This window comes from Cibotium barometz, chromosome 46, assembly GCF_041138505.1.
Source record: "Cibotium barometz isolate CiBa-2024 chromosome 46, ASM4113850v1, whole genome shotgun sequence".
Classification (NCBI taxonomy): domain Eukaryota; kingdom Viridiplantae; phylum Streptophyta; class Polypodiopsida; order Cyatheales; family Cibotiaceae; genus Cibotium; species Cibotium barometz.
In genome coordinates, this window is record NC_141091.1 from 15729235 (window position 1) to 15754159 (window position 24925).

Below are 24925 nucleotides of genomic sequence, written 5' to 3' on the forward strand. Positions count from 1 at the left end.
TTTAAAATACGTATTATATTTCAATCTGCCATAAAAGACGTCGAGTATGCGTATTATACTTCGCCGTATTATACGTCTCGTCCCGTACCTGCCTTCTATGCCAGGGTTGCTAAAAACCCTACAAGATAGACATCTTGTTTCTTTATTTCAAAATAAAGCAGTTGGGCAGTGCCCCTAGGTCATCCTACTCATCCCAGAAATGCAGGTTTATACACTGACAATGCTGGTTTTCCTTTTGGGACACAATGCTCTCCCTCCTGGGACAAGGCTGCCACACAAAATATTACTCCGCTGGTAGACTAAAAGCTTCTCTATCCCCCATCACCTAAACCATATAGAGCTCAGGTTAAAAAAGGTCATTGAATCTTCAATAGATTTGCTTTCATACGCATGAAAAGATTGGTGCATACAAGGCTTGCTCCCACATCTATCGAGCTACCCTATCTTCCTCTCTATACAAAACTGGGGGCACAGCTTGGCTTTGTGGGAACAACTATATTTTACATTTAAAGGCAGTGCCCCCTGTCACCTATAATGACTCCAAAATTTTTTGTCCAACTCTGTACACATGAAGTATGGTATGATACACAGGGCAGCCGACAGCCTGGGAACTTCACCCATTAAGGCGCGCTACAAACTGATCCAGATTATATTCCTCATTGTATTGTGATTGATCCCAGAGTTCCTCTAGTCCATTCAGCATTGCCTTCAAGCCTTTGCCAGCACCTGTTCCAGCTGAGGCAACAAACTGATCCTCCTCATTTCCAGGGTGCTTTGCTTTCTCAAGGGTCTGCACAAAAAAATATCACAAATGAATCTTTTTTCTTTGAAAATTTCCTGAAAAGTTCTCAAAGCAGCTTCAGATTGAGCATACCTTTCCAGTCCCAGACATCGTAAAAAGGTCCAGCAGCTGTGTAGTATCCATTTTATCAAGGCTAGCATTCTCAGCATTTATGACAGTATTGACAACTGAGAGCTTAAATCGTTGCAAACTCATGACCTTTTCCTCCAGTGTGCCTCGCATGATTAACCTGTGAACATTGACAACTCGTTTCTGTCCCAATCTGTGTGCTCTGTCCATTGCCTACAAAAAAGCCCACCAAGTCAATGGTGTAGTTTTACATGAAACCCCACCCCCTCTCTTGCAATACATCATCTCCTGATAAGAGTCTTTGAGCAAGTGATAAGGCTTGTATGAGCAGGCACGCCTCAGGGCTCCCTCATGTGCAGCTGCTCTTGATTTGAAACTAGCATAGAAATTTCAAATGATATGGATCTTTGTGCATGAATTGTACCTGGAGGTCCCGCATGGGATTCCAATCATGCTCCATAAAAACAACAGTATCTGCTGTTGTCAAGTTCAGACCAAGGCCTCCCACTGCAGTCAACCCCTCAAGTATGAATCATCTATGATGCATCCTCTTGAAACCTTTCAAGCTACAAAATCAGGTGTTTGAGGATTACCATGTGTTGTCAAAAGAAGTACATCAATGGTTGGATCAGAGTTGAAGGCTTTGGCAATGTCAAACCGTTTATTGGGTTCTATCGACCCATCTAATCGTAAGTATGTCACACTGCAAAGCAACCCATATTGGGTCAGTCCCAAGTGAACAAATGCCAAGAAAAGAGCACAGTTAGTAGCATTCACAAGCTAAGTACTTTCAAGACGGATTAGAAATAGACCTCTTCATATGGGTTTGGAGAAGATCTTTTTCAATTATGTCCAAAAAGCTCTGCACAATCAAAACAAACCAACATAACTCCAACTGCAAGCTAGAAAACTTCCACTTGTTAAACCTTAGAAGTTGTCAGACAACAAAAGCTTGACTAACCTTCAGCTGTGCAAATATGAGCACACGGTGCTGCCCACCTTCACTTAAGGCAGGAGATTCACCACTTCCAAATTGAGAACCTATGCCACATTCCTCCAGAACATCCTTGAGTGCCAGTAGTTTAGGAGAGTGGTGCAGCTCATGCAGATTAAGCTTTGCATCTTTGCCAGGATCTGATTGTAAGGAACCGTCTTGAACTTGCTGTTTATCATCTAGGACCAGCAACGGATGGCTGCAAAGCTTCCGTAAGTACTGGAGTGCCTGAAAAAGAGATTATTCTGCTTCTTAACTACATTGCAACCAAAACGATGCTTCAACTGGGAATTAACCACCAGCCCACAAGATAGCAACTCATGTTTAATGGAAGAACCTGGAAAACGTGTGTTGACATCCTGGAACTTGACTCTTCGACATCACCTGAACCGCCATACTCTTCCACAATATTTGCTACCTCAGCTTTTGCCTGAGAACGTGAGAAGTTCTCATAAAGCTTCAGTTGAAGAGGGCTTAAGTCACAATATCTGTCTTGAATTATCTTTGGCGGAAGATCAGCCAAAACTTCATCCTTAGTGCGCCGCAGAAGAAAAGGCATGACCTTCGATCCAAAAGTAGTGTAAAAAAGTGGGTTAAAAAATGGGTTTGATTCATGGACATAAAGGACAAGCTTTGTTATCAGGAATTGTGAGGGTACCTGTTTGTGTAAGGCTTCCATGGCTAGTGCACCTGCCTCAGCTTCCTTAGCTGAACATTTTGCATCTCTTGCTGCCAATATTGGCTTACCATAGGTAGACTGGAACTGAAACCAAAAACCATTTCCCCAAAAAACAAGCCAATGATCACATAAAACAAAACACCGTCATTTGAGCAATACAAGTGTCGAGGATTAGAGAAATTTGATTAAAGCTTTGGTCTTATATCAGTAAATGTTTATACACAATACAGACATGAAAATTAAACTTAAAACAATGAAGATATTTATTTGCTTTTTCATTGTTGTAACGTTTTCATTACAAAATTACGTTTGAGACAAAATTGTTCATTTCAAAAGGTAATCAATCCAATGCTAAAATGCTACTAGCATGCACTACTGCATATCGTACCTGCCGCTCTGTTCCAAGAAAGCCTGGCATGAGAAAGTCGAAAAGAGACCAAAGCTCCAGCACATTATTCTGCCAACAAACAAAGGCCATGCAAGTGTCAGTTTAAAGACCTGACAGTACAGGCACAGAATATGTATTACAGCACACATATATACCACTTCAAATAATAACACAGCTATATTTCTGTTTCTGATGGAAAAGTATAGCAATGTTTCATGCATCTTGGACAAAGATATATGAGTGATTTTTTGTAAAAAATACAGGCACATGGAAATCTCACAACCAACTGTAAACAATACCTGAATGGGGGTACCACTCAATATCAAGCGATGCTCTGCTTTTAGCTGCTTAACTGCTAATGTAACCTTGGATTTAGAATTTCTAATGATGTGACCTTCATCCAGGATGCAGAAATTCCAAACAAACTTTGAAAGGAATTCCACATCTTTGCGCAGCACATCATATGATGTCACAATAAGGTTGTGCCAGTTAAGCTGGGGATGCAATTGAAGGCGATCTTGAGGTGTCCCTATATATTGCAAAGGACTGATGATTGATGTTTGCAGAAACTTTTCTATCTCAAACACCCAATGACCAACTAGAGTAGAAGGGCATACGATTAGAGATGGCAATAGCTTTATCCCTGAGGCAGATTTTTGAGCTTCTAGACGTTCTGCAATGTCAGAGGCTACTATAGCTGAAGCTTGCAAAGTTTTTCCAAGACCCATGTCATCACATAAGATACCATGCAACTTGAATCGCTTCAAAAATGCTAGCCAATTGATACCCTCTTGTTGATACCTGCATAAGAAAAACGAAATTTAGCTGATCACAAGAAAAGCTAAAAAGAGCGAATGCATTGGAGCACACATTACCTTCTTAAAGGAGTCTTCAGGTCTACTGAAAGCTGGTAATCATCCACACGGCTGTTGTCAAGGAGTTGTTCCAAAAACCTTGAATCTTCTGTGCTTCTTGATAACAAGGAATCATTAAGCCCCAGTGGTGGACCCACTCCCTTTGCCAAAGGAAGCAAAGGAACAAGGGCAGCAAAGCTGTGCGTAGCACTTTGCCTTACAATGGCATCCATATCACTCATGCATCCCAATAAAGGAATAATTAATAAGGGTGCATATGGAACTAAATTTGCCCCAATATCTTTAACAAGAAACATCAGCAGCATGCTTGCACCTTGTCTGGCCTCGACTGAGAATGAATCGTCAAGCATCGGAACACCATTTTCCAAAACAGCTGCCATCAATGGTTCTCTCCAAGCTTTTGTCATAGCTGTTAAACACCTTGTTGCGGTCAACCTAACAGCTGCATGTACATGGCGGACACAACCAAATATGGCAGGCAAAAGCATTACAAGCTTCGCATGTAAGCTTTTACCCAAAACAGGAGTGATGGAGAGGAGGACCTGTAAAACCATATCCTTAAAATGTAAATTGTGTGCGCTTCTTCTGAGACAGACAACGACCATAGAGACTAAGAAAAGATTAATTCAACTTATGCTACAGGTCCCAGGAGTTGCCTGAAGGCTATTGATCAGTGCTTGGGGTTCGCCTTGCTGGTCAAGGGTCCCTGCACAGGTCAAAGCTTCTGTACCCTCTGTTCCCTTTAGATTCAGAGCTTCAGTTAAGCAATCCCAGAGCTTTGGCAGTTTTTCAAACAGTGAACCACCAAACTTGTCACATAACGACTTCAACGCAAACTCTGCTCCGTGTCTGGTAATAGCACCCTCCATCCTCGACCTTTCTTCTGCAGTGGACACAGCTTGTGGCCTTTGCCTCGATCCAACAGCTTTGAAAGTTTCAATGTCATCAAGGTTAATGAATGATGCGTTAGCTTGTGTTGCCTGGGGGGTTTCAACTGGATCAGCACAAGTAAGAGTGCATATGTTTTTGGTCAGCTTCTCATTTGGGCTGGGCTTCCGTCCTATACACTGTGCAATGGTTTCTGCTAATGCATCAGCTGCCAACTGTTGAAGTAGATCCTCCTGCCCAAAGTCGGTCTAATTTCAAATGCCAACACATAGGACAACGCATGCTGACGATCTACATGTGAAAACTAAAGAGTAGTACCAAACCTGTTCTCTTTTTATTGCTGCCATTAAAGGTTGAATAACTGGATTAAGTTTGACAGGTAGCTCTCCCATCCACACTACAGCTCCAGCCACAGATGCCAGAACACTCACATGCAAATTGCTCTGAAAAATAGACACAAAAAAATTAGGCCAGCATTTTAGAGGAAATCTAATAACCACCCTTAAAAAGAAAAAGAAATCTAAGAAGTGCACTCAATTCCTTAGGGTAATCCAGATCATAGCATCCTCCCTACTGGTCAACCTTTCCTTATATAAAGACCAGGCTCCTGCGCATGCCTATGCTCAAACATTCACTACAACTGATGTCCTGCCCTTGACTGCTGCAGCTACTTAAACATGGAGAAGATATTGAGCTAATGTCAAAGCTAGTGTTTTTCCAGCTCTGGGAAGATACTTGGCGACTCCTGTAAGTCTCCTTCCCCTACTCCTATAGCCAGTACTTTTCCTCGCGGTAGTGCATTCCTAAATTTAAGCATCCTCAGTCTACAAACCCTAAATCTCAGCCTGTCACACTGTTAACACTTCCCGATGGTGTACAGAGATGGCTTTCCACTTCCTTCACCTCTCACCCATAACCTTAGCAGTAGTAAAACCATTGTACTCTCTTATTGTTTGCTCTTGCTAGATCTTACTTTATGCATGCATTGTCTAGTGGCTGCCAAGTAGCCTTAGCCTACACAACACTCTTTGAATTTTAAGCCTTCACATAGGGCCCAAAACTTGTCCCCTGAAACAGCTGGCATGCTTGGGTTGACAAGTCTCCTTTTGTACAAAATGCTTTCTTCAAGTGGCACACAACAGGCCCTCTCATAGAGATGGAACATAAAGAACCCACGAGGAATGCTTCCCCCCTCTGCCATCGGGAACAATCTCCAACCTGCCCTCACTATGAATCGGGATGGTGGATTTGTCACCAACAAAGATGTGACATGTTTGCCTTCAAAGATCCTATAACAACTCTCAAGACAGAGTCATGTGCCTGGAAGCACCACTATCTAGAATCCACTCTTGAGTATCCCCAATGGTAAGACCAACCGCCTCCCTGCTCGAAAAAGATGACACTTCGGTGTCCATAATCTCTTAGTGCACAAACGCAGGAATCTTTGCGGCTATAGCTGAGGAATTAGCACCTTTCTTAATGCTCCGCTGAGGACATTTCCTCCAATAATGACCCTTCTAGCCACAATGGTTACAGGTCTTCTCGGCCTTCAAAGCATCACGTTTTGAGTCAGGCTTCTTCTCAAAAGACTTCACCGGTGAAGACTTTCCTTTGCCCTTGTTGTTGTTGTTGTGCGGCCTTTCGATCGCTGACCAATCAAAGCCTCAGAATCTCCGCCCTATGGAGGGTTCAAAAACCACTCTTCTTGGTCCAAACCCATCGGCACAATCTCCTCCCATGTAATGGTGCTGAGCCTCCCACTGGTGATCAAAGAAAAATAGAAAGCTGAGTACTGAGGGGAGATAGATGAGACAGCAAAGTGATGACCATATCCTCTGATGATATCTCCTTCCTAGCCTGAAGAACCTCCTGCTGAAGAGCCTAGAGTTTGTGATGTGCTCTCACATCGTCGAAGACTTTGCAGGATTCATCACTCACATCTGCACTTCCAAGAAAATTCTCTTCATGGACGATACCCTATTGTACAAAAAAGCCAAGTGCTGCCAAATCCCTCGAGCCAACATCATGTATTTGATGTGGTTAATCACTTGGGGTGTGCAATTAAGGAAGATGAAAGAATGCACACGGGCATTGACACGATCCCACAACTGTGAGCAAATTTGCCATCTCGGGGGTTTACTTGGTCTTGTGAAGGGAGGCTGGGTGGGGAAAAAAAATATGAAGAAGAGGCTGCAAATAAATGCAAAGTGTCTGTCCAACAGTGATGCCGCCTTCTACCTTCTTTTCCATGTCCCGAACAGCCCAACTAAAACCGGCCAGACGGGCAGTGAAACAAACACTCGCACATAAAACACTTCAACGCCATTGAAGACCTAGAAAAGGAAAACAAACAGGGGGAGCTAGAGTGCTCCTGCGAACAGTACACAGACACCGATTGGCCCCAAAACGCAGTGGCGCCCCTTGCAGTATTTCTTTAATTGATTTTAAGAGCTTTGATTACAATAAGGCTGGAAACTCAGCCGTCACAGTAGAACCCCTGAAGCCTGCAAAGAACCTGCATCATGGCTTCTTGTCCACTCGGCATCCACAAACAAGTCCAGTCATTGTTCACATCGAAAGACTCTCAGAAGCTTTCTCCCATGATCAGGGCTGCCACAACCATCCATAGCCTCTCACACTATGAACAGCATCACACCCTGACACATCCAGTACTTGTGCATCACAACACAGACTCCCAAACTGTCTCTCAAAAGAGAACTCGTATCACAGCACAACATACCATACAATCGACACACCTGTACCAACCCTCTCTACCTTCCAAGGGTACTATCCATCTCTATCATGGATTCTCTGTCCCCTGCCCAATCAGTAGCAAGGCTGTACCAAACATGTCTCCATTCCTGTACCTTTTGCCTGCATGTGACCTATCTCCTGAAGAAACCCAATTCCTCGAGAAACCTACGACCTGTTTCCACATGAAACCCTTAGGCTTGTTTCCCTTTGAAACTTCTATCCTGTTTCCATACAGAACCATTCATGGCACCATTCAACAACAGTGCCAACAACAGCATACATCTAGTTACCTGTTCCCTCATGAAACATCTGGAAACATAGAGATGCCCATAATTGTAGGTCCCTCTGTTCCTTTCTAGCAGGAAGAAAACAATCTGCTCCATGAGCACGCAGCCATGCGAGCTTGCTTCACTCCCATGCCAAGAAACATAACCAAGTGACCTGTACTTGCAGCCGGAAACCCAAGTACATGGCTGAATTTGCAACCAAACAAAAACAGCCCATAAACAGTCTCAAAACATTCCTGTTGCAAGGAGGATCAGCACACTTGTGCACCTCTGCAGTCCTGGCCGCCTGAGAGTCCAGGGAAACCAGCCCCTCATTTCTGCAAAAACACGGCGTCCTCCAAAAAGCACACACCTGGCTGCCTGTGTGTCTAGAGAAACCAGCCTGTAAGCTGCAGCCTGACTCTTGTGCAAAAGAGCATGTGTTTCAGCCGTCTGCGCCTGCAGTCCAGCCCACCTTCTGTTCTGCAACCCAACAATCGCCAGACAGAGAGAGCACGTGTGCTACCAATCCAGCCCACCTCTTGTCCTGCAGCCCAACAGTTGCCAGACATAGAGAGAGAGAGCACGTGTGCTACCTGCAGCCGTACTTGCTCGCCTGTTTTTCCACCAGAGAGAGAAGCATGTATCTGCTCCCCGACTAGCCTATCAGCCTTTCCACACATCCAGTCGCAGCCGACTCTCACAGGAGAAAAATCCCCACACGTTGTTCAGCCCCTGCCCGATTGCCTTCTCACACACAAACAAGAGAGAGAAAAGAGGCGTGAAAGGGCAGTCCTCCCAAGCGGAAAGCACACCTTCCTCAAGAGATATGCGCCTCCCTTTTTTTCTGCCCGCCAGCCCCTCTTTTTTTCCAAAAAAGACACACGTGGCCCCAATAATAGCATAAGGGCCACGTTTTCTTTCACGAAGGGCATTAAAATATTTTTTAAAGGTTTTTCAAAACCTTTTGAGTTAAAGTCTCTTTGCCCCCTTCACACTTGGGATTGTCCACACATGGGCTTCCTTTTTACCTCAAATCTGATGCCATTCACACTGTCCACCATGTCCCCGTGCACACCTGCATACTGTCCAGAGAAAAACACAGGGTCGTGACACCAACAATACTCCAATCAGCACCAAAACGCAGAAGTCCCGAATGCTCTCACCATCTCTGAATCTTCAAGCCACTTGGGGCTCTGATACCATGTCAAAATGGGCAGCGGAAATGAGAGAGTACTGAGAGCAAAAGTACAGAAATGAAAGAGGAGGAGGAGGTATAAACTCTACTATATACACCAGAATCCGGTACAAGACTAAGTGGGGGGGCCAAGTGTGGTATATATACAACCTAGGGTGCTGGTCGACCACTGCAAAACAGGCCGATAGCAACAAGAGAGACACACGCCTTGAAAAAATACCAGTCGGCCAGCAACAAATGAGTCGGCCAACAGAAAACACCAGTCGGCCAGGAGAATACCAATAGGTACACCGGTCGGCCAGCTCATACATCCCCCCAACTCCTAGCAAAAACTGGGAAAATATGGACAATGAGGAAAAATGGAGAAACTCCTACACAAGCGGGCACACCCACAACAATGGCCCTCACTCCCTACTCAGTAATATGGTACAGACAGGAGATGACTGCTAACATGCTTGAGGTGACAAGTCTGCTTTTGTACAAAATGCTTTCTTCAAGTGGCACACAACAGACCCTCTCATAGAGCACTCAATTGCTGTTGCACAGCTTTCCTTAATGCTGGCCCTCTTCTTTGACAAATATTCCCAAGTATAACTTGTATAACTCATGGTACAAGAAGTCATACAGCCAGCACACATCAATTTCAGTAGGTTTACATGCAAATCAACATGCACCATAAATACATCGTGTGGGACAGTATCATTTGATCAAATACAGGCAAGGACATTTACAGTTACATGTAAAGGTAGTGCTCCTTTGAGGAGGGTCCAAGGTATGTACTATAATTCACAAATGTGGTCTGTGAGTTCTCCTGCTCTTATTGTTTTCCTCTTTCTGATGCAAGTTTATCAATAGGTCTTTTTCCACAGTTATAGGGTAATCAGGGGAAGCTAGTAGTTGATGAAGCCCTTAGTATTCCACATGAACCAAGAAAGGATACTTGACAGGGAGAATGCATTGATTGTCTGATGAGAGCATAACATAAACATCTACAAAACCAGAGAACACATCTTTCTTCGCTGCCACCTTCTCTGGGGCTGCTACCCCACAAGAGACGTTCAATGCATACCTGTAACAACTTCAAGTAACCAGCTGTAGCGAGCAAACGTTGTCTACAAGACTCAACAAAATTTAGACCAGAATTCTGCTTGTCATTCATGGAGCCAAGGACACTTGAGCCCTCAACTGTGACCTTCATTGCTATATCTATTGCAGCCTCTGCACCAATGGCTTCCAAAGGTGGAAGCCCTGCTGTAAACTCCTTTAAGCTTATTCCAGCACTTTCTGCATGCTTTAATAATGATGCTGCTTCACCTCGCATTTTTCCATAGGTTCTTTCTAACTCAGCATAGGGTAATTGACAATCCGGGGTGGGAAAAGTAGGATCACCGCATGCTAGCAGATTTAGAAGCTGTAAGCGGACCGCTTTAGTAGCTCCAGAAGCCTGAGCAAAGTTTAAATCGCTGACATTCTTTCTTAGTTCTCCAAACCACGATATCAAAATCATAGATGCAACCTGATAACAGACATCTGAAGTGAGGTCAAGAGGTTAAGGTGTGGCTTATGTTCACACACAAAACACCAAATCATTTCTATACTTGTATTTGCATGGGATAGCTGAGAGTAGCACTAATACCTGTCGCTGAACCCCCGAGGTTGAAGAAACATGTTTTGTAAGAACTTCAACCATCGTACTGTACGAAGAATCTGGCAGTGAGGCTGCCATGATTCCAAGTGCAAAAGATGTAGATACCCTCATCTGCACGACTGACTTCTCAGTGTCTGAGCCAACTACAACTTTTGAAATCCCAATAGCAAATGAAAAATTTGCATTCCTGGCCTCATCCTTGTTCCGATAATGGGCCGCATCTCCAGAGGCTGAACTCTCCCTTCTGACTGTCCTGAGCTTCGCAGCGGCTCTGTCATGGCTTCTTCTTGGGAGTGATGTTGGTGAAAACATCTTGGACGTTTCTAAGGGAGAACCAGAAGCAGTGCTAGCCAACTTGACCCAAGAAGCAAAGAATTTCTCAGTAGCTGCTGCCAAATCATTTTTCGGGCTCTGAAGAAAACAGTCGCAAACAAGTATTTTAGCTTTTCCAAGTGCTCAGTCTCATTGGCACAAGCATTGGCGACAAACTGTGTTACCAAAACAGCAGTACTCGTACCTGAAGCAAGAGTTTCCAAACACGCTTGGAACACTCAACAATAACTTCATCTGCTTCAAGCAATAGATTTTGATAGACCAAGCGCAGTGCATCACCCAGTATAGGGACCACCCAAGAAAATCCAGTAGCAGACTCCTCCTTTCCAGCGTCAAGGATTCGCTCCTAGAATTGAGTAAAAAGATCAGTTTGCGCTGCTGATACCATTAGAAAACTGTACCAAAGATTTGCATGCATACATAACATCCCTAAAGTCTACTCAAAAAGCCTCAACTTATCAACTGGAATCATTAAGTACATAGACTCCATTCTATGGTGTCCCTAGTCAAGTAGGCTCCTTTCTGTGGTAGCCCTAGTCAAGTATCCATTGGACAACAGTATGTGCAGCCAACAAACGTAAACCACTTATACATGGGTAACTAAGACAAACTATCAAAAAGACAGGTGTAATACTTTCATGAAAGGATAAGACATATGAGATGGAATTTGCTGCATAAAGAAACAGGTCTAATATTTTCATGAAAGGATAAGACATATAAGACAGATTTTTCTGCATTAAGTGCATGGCACACCAGTGTCGAAATGGCAGCATGGCGAACGGATGAAATATTGTGCCTCATAAACGGCCACAATCGAGGTGCCAGTGTTGATAGCAAGAAAGGGTCATCCATCGGTTTTGTCTCATCTTTGGATTCATCATCTAGCTGAATTGCCTCATTCAAGTCAAACATGCGTCTCAGTTCAACCCTCTTTGCAGAAGCTCTAGGTGTCATTTCCTGTTGTGTATATAACTCTGCCAACAGATGCATCACTCTGCAGAACCAAGTCCACAATAAGCCCTGGCAAAAATATATGCCATGTATATAGATTTTGTAACTCGTAGTCTTGAGTATTTCAGCAAAGATGCCACTACACCTGCTAGTTGAAGGGCTGAGATCATCTAGATCTAAAAGAATATCCCAAAGCTTGAGAAGAATAGTATTGAATGCACTTTCTCCAGAGGCTACTATGGCTGCTGCAGCCGGAGTCATTGCTTCTGCTGCCACAGCTCTGACATCATCGTCTCTATCTTCAAGCCCAGCTATACAGGCAGGTAAAACTCGAGGAAGTAACTCAGGTAGCATTTCCTGAAAAAGTGTTAACCCATTGATTGTTTTACTGAGCTCTGCTAGCAGTAATAAAGAGGTCAACCAAACCTATGGCTGAAGATACAGTACCTGTCTAACAGCTACCAAGTATTTTATCCCCAGAAGACTGCCATGCCTGACCTCCCATTCTGGGCAACCCTGTGAAAAAATAACAAACAAGATGGTCTCAACTAAGCTGAACTCTAGCCCCTTGATGCATGCAGTCTGACAAAGTAAGACTGATGAGTAAAAGTTATTTCTGAGACCTGAACCCCACCTGCATCTGTAGAAGAATGCTGAGGGTTTCATGAACTAAAAAAGGGTGCATCTGCTTGAGCACTGCACCCAAAACCTGTGCACATGTTTCCCGAACTGGTGCAACTACTTGATCTGAGACATAATCACCAAAACTATAGAAGAGAATGTGCAAGGTTAGGTTTGCTTTCCAATGGCACTTGAGATGTAACTCACCACACATAACAAAGCACATTCTAGTAAAAATTCAAGACACAAGCAATGAAGCTATAGAATTAGCATTTAGGGGTTAGGGTTTAAGACTTCGAAGGCAATGCTTGTTCATCCACAAAGAAAGATATCATCGGTATTGCAAACAATAAAACATACCGGTCTAAGGAGAAAATGCAGAGGAACCGTATAGCACAATCCTGCAAAAATTCTGTATTACGACTCCAAGCCTGCTCTGTTGCTCTATATATCTTGAGGGCTCTACTGCCTTCTGGAAGACTAGAAAGCACATCCATTACACTTTGAAGCTCTTTCTCCCTATATATATCATTTCTAAAAACCTCAACACCTCCATCCAGAAGTGGGCCAGGTTTTATATCTTCATTTAAGTCCAGTTCAGGTTTGGCAGTTGCACGAATTAGACCAGTCTTGAGAGCAGCTGTAGAAGAATCCAACCACTCCTCCGACTTCATGGCCTTTGCATCTGCAGGGCCAAATTCATTGCCCTCATGAGACCCATGACCAGAGCTCTCATGCAACCTGACTCTCTTCAGATCAGAAGTATCTTCCAAAACCAAGCCTACATTTAAATCTATTTCCTTCTCTCTTGTTGGAGATGCAATCTTGTCTTTTCTGTTATCATCGACATCAACCTTTCCATCTGAGTCCATGTCCAAATCAGCAACTTCCACAGAAGCACATGCTGCTTGCACACTAAGGATCTCTCTCAAAGCCATAATGCTCCCATGCCGTATCTCCCACACTGAAAATGAGATAGAAAAGAGACATTTAATCAAATGGGATGATATCTGCCGCTGCCATTTTGGAAGACTTTTCAGATTCTCTAAGCACATGCAAACCACATCAAATAGCTAACCAGAGTCAAACATGTCATGCATGAGCTGCTCCACAAAATGACCAAAGGGCCAATGTCCATCACCAGATTGCTCAGCAATATCTTCATCAAGAACTGCCTCCATCAAGATCTGCAAAAGAAAACACTTAGGCTGTTTACACACAATAGACACAGAGGACAGTGCCCATCAAGATGGATGGAAGGATTTTCCCAAAAATTCCCCATTTACACTTGGGATTCAGCAAGAAATACACTGCAGTAGTACTTCCACTTGGAAGTGTAAGAGGCCTTAATCAGTGACTTCAAGCTAGCTTGCGTCAAAAAATGTCAACCCCTCAAACAAACCCATTAAAAAGGTCTTGCACACCTTGTCACCACCCTGTGATGGATCCACTACAATGGATTTTGTACTCTTTGCCCGTTTGCAAGTAGGCTCATCTATTTCATCATCCTCACACCAGCCCTTAGGGGTGTCTTTCATTGACCCCTTAGCCTTCCTTTTCAGTAAGTTCCTCTCTCGTGCACTGAGACTTCTAGGAATGTTCCCAGGGACCATGTTAGCGACCAGCTGTTGAACTCCCTGCTTGCCTTCTACACTGTAACCAATGCCACCATACATCCCAAGTCTATTGTCACTGCTTGATCCTCTTTGCATGAGATCATCATCACGAATCATGTCATTAACATCCATGAACTGCTCACAGACATCAAGACCTGTCCAGCAATTTCATGTGTTTCAAACCAAAAGATGGGTCACATTTAAACCTGCAAAAAGTCTCCAAACAGAAAATATATACTTGTACCACCCAAAAGAATGATTGCCCAAATTAGTCAAGTCAAAGCACAAAATAATCACCTAGTCTCCGGTGCAGGTTCTGCCTTTGGCGAGCCAAACGCTCAGCTGGAGTTTTGTCATCCACCCCTACATCATACTCCTATGCACAACAACAAAATGAGTTTACAAACCAGTGAAAAATTCAGTGCAAGCCTGCCTTTAAACTTCAGTAAGCATGATTTTGAATATTCAAATATAATATGGGAGAGAGAGAGAAACATCTATTGACATCTACAAAAGACCAAAGGGTCTATGAGACCACAATGTGTCCATGAAGTGACAAATGCATGGAAAAAAAACATGCTTTAAAAAATCCAACTAGAGCTGAGAGACCATCTGACTTTACCTACTAGATAATACATAATCAGTTTACCTACTTGATAATAGATAAGATGAATGAAGGTCAATTCATTTCATTTCCATGAAAGAGCAGCAAGCATTCATGCTCCCCATTCGCAGAGCTTGAGTGCCAATGGTTAACTGTAAGAAACAAACAAACAACAGCTCTCCACTTGGATGCCAAGTGAACAAAACCCAAACCGCAAGGTGTTCTCTTTCATAGTAGGGGGACACCCTGGTTCTCCCTTGAGCTCCATCGGTAGTTGGATTCTGCAAATAGTTCCCACGCTTCTCCATTGGCTCAGCATCATGGGGGAACTACTAGAGTACTGAGCTCTTCCCCCATGCTTCGCGAGGATAGGAATTAGCTTTTGAAGCTATTGAAGCCTCCAAAGCATAGTCACAAGGGAACGTCGTTCCAAGCTCTTGGAACGGGGGAACGCGTTCCATAGAGATAGCCGTTCCCGTTCCCGTTCCAAAATGGCACCGCAAGAAATATAAGTGAACTATGTATCATGTAGAACACATCTATGCATTATCATGGCCACTACTGAGATGGTTTGAGGTTCTTTCTTTACTATGCCTCTTTCCAAAGCATTTACAGATATATAAAGTAAATTTATAAACACATTTATGCAATGATGTGGCGTTCCCGATTCCGTTCCCTTTTATTCAAGCTTTTCGTTCCCGTTCCAAACAGTCATCCGTTCCCCAAAACGTTCCCGTTCCCTTGTGACTATGCTCCAAAGTTCAATGGAAGATGGATGGTAAATTGTCACCGATTGGGCACAAGATGACTCCAGTCTCCTACTCTCACTGCAGCAGGCAGTTTTTGCTGTTTTTCACCTTCACCTTGCTTGCACAGCCCTGAGGCACCATTGCCTTGATGTTAGGTCTCAAGGACCCAAACCCTAGGATCTTCTGACAGAGAACCCACTGAGGATCAAAGCTTAGATCAACTTACATGGGAACACATCGCATGACTGCAATAGATTGTAGCTAGTGACACACCACCCAACTGTAGGTTCAGTTCCATGAGCCACCCCCGAGCCTGAGGTTTGACTGCCGTGAGGCAGCCAAGTCCCAACCTGGCGTCCCATACTACAACTTGAACTACCTGCCTGCTGCCCTGTGGCCTTGAGGTCTTGCATGCCCCAAGCGTGCTCTGCCACCACTGCGTGGATACCTTCCTTTGTGTCGCCCCCAAGGTCATTATACAACAATAACCCTGCTATTATTTGTTAGAATTTGTGCATCTTAGTGTTTTGGGGACCTACCATTTATTTGGTATTTTATCTATTTTCTCCTATTTATTTTGTCCAGGGCCAGTCGGCCAGCCCTAGAAGCAGTCGGCCAGGTCTCTACTCCACTATATAAGGAGTCCCCCTTTATTCACTAATTCATCCATTTTATCTATTTTATCTATTTTATCTATTTTTTTTAGTCGGCCAGCCCTAGAAGGAGTCGGCCAGGTCTCTACTCCACTATATAAGGAGTTCCCCTTTATTCACTGATTCATCCATTTCCCTTCCACATAGTTCAACACTCAGTTGCTGGCCATTGCCATTGTAAAGCTTTTTTTCTGTTATAAAAGGTGATCTTGTCCAACTCTCTCAATCTCCTTTGCACTCTCTCATATGTTTTCTGTTTATGCTTCCGCCTGTGCTATCTCCTTCATGGTATCTTACGCTTAGGTCCAAGTTGCTCCAAACTCTGCAAATCTGCCCACCTTTCCCTCCTTTTGTTGTGCGTTTTTCTCCATCTCTCTCCCGTCTGCAGATCTGTAGAGCAGGAGCAGGAGCAGATATAGGTGCAAGAGAGGGTGCCCGATAAGGAGTGTCTTGAATGTAGCTGAACTCGTATGGTCCCTCGGCCATAAGCCACCGCCGTAAGGGAAAAATTACTGAAAGACGGTGAGGTGTATCCAACGAATATGAGTTGGTGTGTCTTCAACCCATAAAGAGTAACATTTGCCACGTAAGTATGTTGTGCCTGATAAATAATGAAGTGGCGGATTTCTGATGTATAACAATGCCACATCTTTGTTTCTCTGTTTTTTGGATTTTGACTATGTTTAAAAAAATTTGCTTTGTTACAGGAAGATCAAACCTGAGGAGCAGGCTTGAAGAGAGTAGTCGCTAACAAGTGGTGTGGATAGAGGCACCCGAGTTGCATGAGCCAGTATCAAAGTCGATCAGCGGGACCTGTAGGCAAGGACAACCGCCATCATGTAGTCGAGAGGCAGCACCATGAGAGAAGGTGAAGAGGGTACCCAAAAAGGGAAGCACTCTGCGCAGCCTGTATGCCGAATTGTTACGTGGGCACCTCTCCGTCTGCAGGGTTTTTTGTTTCATACGCTGGTCGGCCAGCATGCGTGGTTTGGTGGCTGGTTGAGGCCACATGTGTGAAGGGGTTAATTATAAGCCCCTAAAATTGTAAGGCTAAAAGTTAAAGCCGTGTAGCTGTAAATGTTGGGTTTTTTTTTTTTTGTTTTAACACTTCTGACACCAAGAGTCGTGTCTGTTCGAAGGAAAAGGTGGCGCCCCCTTGTGGATAACAATTCAACCTACAGGTGCATGAAAGATGCGATTAGAACCTCCAAGGAGATAAGGGGCAACTTCCTAGCACATGGATGCAACCTTGGTCTGAGTCTCTGCTTCCCATTGCTTTTTTGTGTAGAAAATTGGGGAAAATGACTAATCAGGCAAAATTGGGCAGAGGGGCCAAAATTGGATGAGGCATTCTCTCTTGCTTTTCCATACAACTCTTGCTATACCTAATTCTACGGTTAATTTGCTGATATAGGACTTCTGATTTTTAGGTTTTGGGTTAGGGTTTTTTTGATGTGAACATCCTACAGGTTGGAACTTGTCGCTCTAATACCACTGGGAGGAATTCTTAGTCTATTAGTGATTTAAGACATGATTAAAAAGTCTTAACACTGAAAAGTAAGATGCTTAGAGCGGAAAGATGTGTGTTTGCAATGAGACACAAGTCCTTGTTAAATAGGGCCTGAAAAGGTACAAATGAAGAGGCACATCTCTAATGAAAGGGTGTGACTCTTGAATGAATAGTTATGTCCTTTGGACATAGAGATGTGTCCTTTAATGAATAGATGTGTCCCTTTGAAGAGACGTGTCCTTTGGTGATGACCCATGTGACACGGTGTGACCCTTCACTGGTGTCCTTTCATGCTTAAGAGTAATTAGGGATAATTAAGGATAATTAAGAGAGATTAAGTCACAATCGTGACAACAGATCCACAGCACAACTTAGCTGTCATACCCAATGGCATCTTGCATTGGTTGTCAGCAAACACTAGGCCATTTAGTCCGAACAAGTTCCAGGATTTTTTAATCCACACCTCATCGCCTCCTTCAGAAGCTTGACAGTAAACTCACAATGATAACTGATAGAAGGGGCTAGCCGTGTGAGCATGAGGATGTTTCTCGTGCTCTCGCTGTGAGGCAGCCAGTCTACGTCTAATTGTTTCTAAGTCCGAGGCCTACTACCTCTTAGAAAGGACACACATGTGATAAAAGGTGCTAATATCACAAAGAGTAGAGGCCAAGCTTAGTAAGGCCTACGAGAAATCATGAGATCTCCAAATATCAAGAACCTGACGTGATAGCTCTGCATCTGAGAACAAATGATCAAGGATGCGTACATGAGGTGTTGATCCATGGCGACTCGGATCTCTAATGCATAAAACCACTGGGCAATGATCTGATTTTGAAGTGCCTGCAACAATAAAAGTATGCTCCCCTCCGTCAAACAACCAATCATCCACATAAAATCGATCTCACCATGTATAAATACTGTTAGCACATTCATCCCCAGATTCTGCTCATCATTGGAGTCCCTTTTTGGGGACCTTTTCATGGCCCTTGGTTGTGGACTGGCCACCCTATTTTTGTACATTTTTTTGGGATTTTTGAAACCGATCCCGTCAAGTGGGAAAGACTCCGTTGGACACCCACACGCTCAATAGCACAACTTTAAAACCACAAATTTGAAATGGACAACTTAAAACAACTTGAAATTTAAATGAAATGAAATGGAAAGATGGACACCAGCACTGGGGCCGGAACGGGCCGACCCCCCCCCTCAATATATGATATATTTATTGGGAGTATTTAATGAATACAATGCTCCATGGGTTCCAAGAACCAGATAATGTCCATGTACATATGAAAACAGTACCAAACAAATATGCTCGAATTTCGATGTAGAAGCTCGAAGCAGAACGACCACTAGTGTGGTCCAATCTCTACGGTCCTGTGCTTTCACTGGACTCCGCGGAGAGCGCCTCACTGGTGTTCCGAGACCACGCACAAACAGGTGCTCTCGTACTAACGCCTGGCTCTCCCGATCTCAGCACCTTTGGACCGAGGTTCTCCAATAGAGCTTGGACAACCCGGCATCGAACGGGTGTTTGGCCGAGCGGAATGAATCCCTTATCAGATTTAAACATAAAATACTTTATTGAAATCTGAAATTCACTTACTTGTAGATGGTTGATGGAAAACCAACACTTGTGGTGTTTGTGTAGAATATGAAGCCACCCAGGAGATATGAGATCCTCTTGTAGCCGGTTGAGAGGATGTGCAGCCTTCTTGTGGAGGAGGAAACATTGGAGAAGTGGTCTTTGGATAGTTTGAATCATCCACGGGAAGAATACAACGGTGGAAAGTGAAACATGTGTAGTTGCCTGCTGTGAGTAGGCGCAACCACCTGATGAAGATTCAGCCGCCTGAGAGGATGAGAGAAACAGCCACTAGGAAGCGCCTGGCTGCTGTGTACTGCCCCCTGGCTACAACCTGCCCAGCTACCTGTCATGGGCTGCCTGCTGGAGGTTTGGCGTAGCTTGCTGCAAATGGGGCGCACAGCCTGTTGGAGGTGGCCCACGTCTGAGAGCAGAGGAGAAAGGCAGCGCCGCCTGTAGGAGCAGTAAAAAAAACATGCGCCTGGTTATTCAGAAACGCAGCCAGCATACAGGGGTGCAGTCGCCAGCAGTAGAGGTAAAAGCATGCGCCTGTGTGGGAGAGGTAGCATGCGATAAGGGAAAACAGTAGGCGCATCAAGCTTCAGCCGACCTGGTTGCTGTAGGAGCAGAAGCGTAGGCGTCGTTTCTTTTTTTCTTCACGTGGATGGAGTAATCGGGTGGTGTCACGCTTGAAGGAGAGAGTCGATTTAATAAAATTAGAGTGGAGTTTACTTCGGTGATTCCCACGTTTGCATGTGGGTGGGGAGTTTGGGTAGGTGACCATGCCCACCCCCACACTCACTTAAAGTGGGGCTCCCCACCTTGGCCCCTAAGTGGGTGCCCAAAGTGGTGCCCACATTTAAATGAATGTGAACACTTAACCTTATAAAACAAAGGGGTTAGAATAAAATACTAAAAACAACATGTGTAACATACTTACCACCTGTTCACATGCACCAAAACTCGTCAGAATACGGAGCAGACTTCACGACTCACTGGCAGGCGTCCCCGCTCAGTAAGTAACACGTCAAGCAGGCAAACACACAAATACATGTCATGCGAAAACAGTTTCAAACACGCAAAATATGTGTGCATGTGCAAATAGTAACATGGACATATCTCCCGTTCATGGAATAAGTACAAAATATCTGTCAGCACAAAACTGGCACGACATAAAAAACATAAAAACCTGGTCTTCCTATGGAGTGACAGTCCCATAGGTAAGACACAGTTCCAGGCACGAGTCTCCCTATGGTGTGACAGTCCCATAGGCAAAACACGGCACGAATACTGGCTCTTCCATGGCGTGACAGTCCCATGGGTCGAACACAGTCCAGGTCATACACAGGTGGCACTGGTCTGGCTCCCGTCCATACGACACCAACCTGCTAACACACGGGTGGCACCAGTCTGGCTCCCGTCCATGTCAGCAAAAATACTGGCCTCTTCACACGAGACACCGGCCTGGCCTCAAGTGAACGAGACGCAAAAACTGGAGATGGACCAAATGGTCGGCCAATTGGTGACATCCCCCCGGGCTTCTAAAGAGTTGACCTCAACTGAAAAGCCTCAAGATATGCCTGCAACAACTGTGGGTAATGTGCAAAATAATCCTCATTTACCCACTTGGCATCAATAGGCAAATAATTTTTAAACTTCACAAGGTATCTCCTGGAAAGCTTTCCTGCAGGTAGCTTTCTGTCCTTGTGAAAAACAATCTGTTCTGGCTGGAGGATCTCCTCAAGCTCTTCAATCTCTGGCGGATCTTCTGTGACAGGCTCATCAAGATCTGGTCCCACATATTTCCGAAATAGACTCACGTGAAAAGCATTGTGAATCTTCCAATGACTAGGTAAAGCAAGCCTGTAGGACACTTCATTGATTTTGTGAATCACCTTGAAGGGTCCATAATAGCGAGGAGAAAGCTTAGGATATGATCCTTCTCGTCCTGGCCTCTTTCGAAGCCTAGCCTTCTCAAATTTCAGCAATAGCCAATCACCTTCTTTGACTTCCATGTCCCTTCTATGCTTGTCAGCAGCCATTTTATGCTTATCCTGAGATCTTGCAATGGCTGTCCGCACCTGACCAAAGGCAACATCCAAGTCATGAACATATTCATCAGCTGCAAATATCTCATCCTTAGTACGAAGGATGGGTGGCAATACCACTCTGCCATAAATAATCTCAAACGGAGCCTTTCCTGTGGAAGCATGGATCGTATTGTTGTAGGCAAACTCAACAAGTGGAAGATACTTCTCCCATGCAGTCTTTTGATCTGCCACATAACATTTCAATAAATCCAACACAGCTGAATTTGCAGCTTCACTTTGGCCATCCGTTTGGGGATGATAAGCTGATGAAAACTCAAGCTTAGTACCCATATTATCAAACAAAGCCCTCCAAAATAGGCTTGTAGTCCTGGGATCTCTATCCCCAACAATGGATTTAGGCATACCATGATGCTTGAAAATATTAGCAAGAAAAAGCTTTACCATATGATCAGCTTTGATGGTTTTCTTGATAGGCAAGAAATGAGCTTGCTTGCTAAACCTGTCCACAATAGTCCAAATAGCATCATTCCCATGCTGGGATCTAGGCAAATCCATAATAAAATCCATCGTGATACTTTCCCAAGGTTGCGAGGGAATAGGCAATGGCTGAAGCAAACCTAGAGGCTTTTGCCTGTCAAATTTCACCTTTTGGCAAGTAATACATGCACGCACATAAGCCTCAATGTCTTTACGCATGCTCGGCCAAAAGAAATACCTCTGAATCATGCGAGTAGTAGGCATAATACCTCTATGACCAGCATAAGGTGGAGCGTGACATTCGTCCATACTTTGGACGCAAATCCTTCACCACACATAGGCAATTATCCTTCATGAGATAACCCTCGTTGATAACATAAGAGACATGTGAATGACCAGCCATCAAATTAGTCCATATATGGCAAAAATCAGCATCCAAATGATACAAATCTCTCATAGCAGATAGATCTCCATGAGAGGCCACTGAGACTGCAGCAACATAAGGCCTCCTAGATAGTGCATCGGCCACCACATTTTTTTTTCCTGGGGTATGCACAATCTGAAAATGAAACATGGAAAGAAAGTTTGCCGTTCTCATCTGCTTCTCTGAAAGCTTGGTTTGAGATAGAAAATATCTCAAGCTTTGATGATCTGTCTTGACTACAAATTCAGCCCCAAGAAGGTAATGTTTCCAAATCTTTAAGGCATGAATTACAGCCAAGAGCTCTTTCTCATAGATATCCATATGAAGCTCAGCATCATGCAAACGACGGCTCTCGTATGCAACTGCATGCCCTTCTTGATTTAGGACAGCTCCTATGCAATCACCACAAGCATCACATTCAACCACGAATGACTTGTGTAAGTCAGGAACATTCAATACTGGACCACATATGATCGCATGCTTAAGCTGCAAGAAAGCATCCTGTTCCTTTGAAGTCCATTTGAAAGCAGTTTTCTTCTTCGTGAGATCATGTAGAGGAGTGGCAATCATAGCAAAATGCCTTATGAAACGCCTGTAGTATGAACATAATCCCAGAAAACTACGTACTTGATGTACGTTTTGCAATTCTGGCCAATTCCGAATAGTCTCTATCTTTGCAGGATCCATTGTAACTCCATCCTTGGATACAATATGTCCCAGATAATGGATCTCTGAAAGAAAAAACTCACTTTTCTTGGCATTGACGAAAAGTTTATGCTTTCACAACTCTTCGAACACTGTGACCAAATGAGTTCTGTGTTCCTGCTCATTCTTGGAGAAAACCAAGATATCATCAAAGAAGACTCCTGTGAACTTGCGATGGGGTCGGAATATCCTATCCATCATACGATTAAAAGTAGCAGGAGCATTGGTGAGACCAAAAGGCATTACCAAGAATTCATATAATCCGAAGGCTGTCCTGAATGCAGTCTTATGGACATCTTGTGGCACCACGCGTATCTGGTGATAACCACTCTTCAAATCAAGTCTGCTAAAGCAAGCTGAGCCATCAAGCTTATCCAAGATATCATCAATACGTGGAATTGGAAATCTGTTCTTGATGGTAAGCTTGTTCAAAGCTCTATAGTCTACACACATACGGAATGATCCGTCCTTCTTTTGAACAAGAAGCACAAGAGAGCAGTAAGGTGAGGAACTGGGCTGAACCAAACCTTTCTCTAAAAGCTCGTTTACCTGCTTCATTATTTCTTCTTGTTGTGCAGCACTCACTCGGTATGCAGGTTTGTTAGGTGGAGAACTACCTGGCACAAGATCTATGCGGTGATCTTCGGGCCTTTGGGGAGGTAATTGACCTGGCAACGAGTCAGCAAAACAGTCGTTGAATGCATTAAGAAAATTTAGCCTATCATTAGACATAGCATCCACATTTTGACGATTTGGCACAAGACTATCACGCACAAAAACCAAGTACGCTGAAAGACTCTTTTTCATTGCTTTATTAATTTGGATGTGTGATACAACTGGGATAGAATCCCCTTCTTTGCCAACATCAATAAAATGCATGCGGCCTTTATGCATAAAAGAAATCATATTGGACTTGTAGTCTTTGCGGGGCTCAAGCCTATGGTGCCACGGCTTGCCCAACAATACATCACATCCATTCAGTGGAGCAACTAGAAAATGCTCATTATCAAGGTAGCCCTGGATATGGATGCGCAACTTCCCTATCAAAGGGGTAACCTGCACCTCTTTACCAATAAATGCAGCTTCGGCTTCAATCTGAGGTCCCATGTTTTCAACCTCAATACCCAATGCAGCTGCCATTTGCATAGAGATGAAATTGTCAGTTGCACAATCATCAAACATGAAGAGTGCGGGCTGATCCTTGACTTGCCCCCAAGCCTTGCAAACCATACGCTCTTTTGCATCATGACCTGTATTTCCTTGCACATCAGGAACTGCATGTACATTAGCTTTGGTGTGCTTATCCTCGTGCTTTGATTTGCGATCTGGGCATTGCCGAAACATGTGGTCTTTGCTACCACAAGAAAAGCATTTTCCATCCTTGGCAGATTGCTCTCTTTGCTCCGAGGTTAAGCCGAATTTGTTCTTCCTTGGGCCCTGTTCTTTAGATGTGTTATTTTCAGCTTTACCATCCTTGTAAGGCTCCCGGAAGTTCTTTTTAGGTGGTTGTCCACCCTTTTGCTGATTTGGGACAGCCTTGTCTTTTCCCTTGGAACCTCCTTGATCCTGCTTAATCTTGAGCACCAATTGCTCCGTAGCAAGAGCAGAAGCTGTGAGTTGTTGCAACGTATGTTTCGGATGCAATTCAATACCCGATCTATATGCTGGTTGCAGTCCAGAACGAAACTTCCTCTTTCTTTCATCCTCAGTGATTTGCATAAAGGGAGTTACTTCCAGCAACACTTTCCAGAATTTGTTAACATACTGTTGCACACTTTCATTGTCTCTTTGTTCCAGCCTGTCCCACTTTTGAGTGAGAGTTTGCTCTGCATTGGGTGGCAAGAACTGAGCATAAAATCTATCCTTGAATTCCTTCCAAGTAGAAATGGGATCCTTGGTGATCTTTTCAGTGATCCACCAATGAGCAGCAGTCCCTTTCAAAAACATGCTAGCATGGCGCACCTTTGACTTTTCTGTAAAGTCCTCATCGCTAAAAGCAATGTCGAACTGTGCCACAAACGCTAACACCTTAGAAGCATCATGTTCACCATGAAAAGCATCAAATTTGACAGATTTGTCACCTGC

The 24925-nt window shown here is 44.0% G+C and overlaps 1 protein-coding gene across 3 annotated transcripts in view; it reads right to left on the minus strand.

Annotated features, from left to right (window-relative positions):
- Positions 1-346: 346 nt before the first annotated feature.
- Positions 347-24925, minus strand: part of LOC147611925 (TATA-binding protein-associated factor BTAF1-like) — a 43208-nt gene continuing 18629 nt past the window's right edge. For 2 of the 3 annotated variants that reach the window (XM_086783788.1, XM_086783789.1), the window contains 24 exons: positions 14380-14458; positions 13891-14237; positions 13545-13653; positions 12827-13430; positions 12480-12612; positions 12293-12361; positions 11991-12202; positions 11648-11888; positions 11079-11240; positions 10550-10972; positions 9983-10429; positions 5019-5138; positions 4464-4928; positions 3808-4349; positions 3232-3733; positions 2933-3001; positions 2524-2628; positions 2203-2427; positions 1833-2093; positions 1684-1733; positions 1465-1574; positions 1296-1378; positions 875-1084; positions 347-790 (listed from right to left, as the gene is read on the minus strand). In XM_086783788.1, the coding sequence (XP_086639914.1) occupies positions 614-790; positions 875-1084; positions 1296-1378; positions 1465-1574; positions 1684-1733; positions 1833-2093; positions 2203-2427; positions 2524-2628; positions 2933-3001; positions 3232-3733; positions 3808-4349; positions 4464-4928; positions 5019-5138; positions 9983-10429; positions 10550-10972; positions 11079-11240; positions 11648-11888; positions 11991-12202; positions 12293-12361; positions 12480-12612; positions 12827-13430; positions 13545-13653; positions 13891-14237; positions 14380-14458 (5745 nt within the window). In that variant the 3' untranslated portion in view covers positions 347-613. The remainder of the gene's footprint in view (positions 791-874; positions 1085-1295; positions 1379-1464; positions 1575-1683; positions 1734-1832; positions 2094-2202; positions 2428-2523; positions 2629-2932; positions 3002-3231; positions 3734-3807; positions 4350-4463; positions 4929-5018; positions 5139-9982; positions 10430-10549; positions 10973-11078; positions 11241-11647; positions 11889-11990; positions 12203-12292; positions 12362-12479; positions 12613-12826; positions 13431-13544; positions 13654-13890; positions 14238-14379; positions 14459-24925) is intronic. The other variant, XM_086783790.1, reaches the window with a different exon arrangement.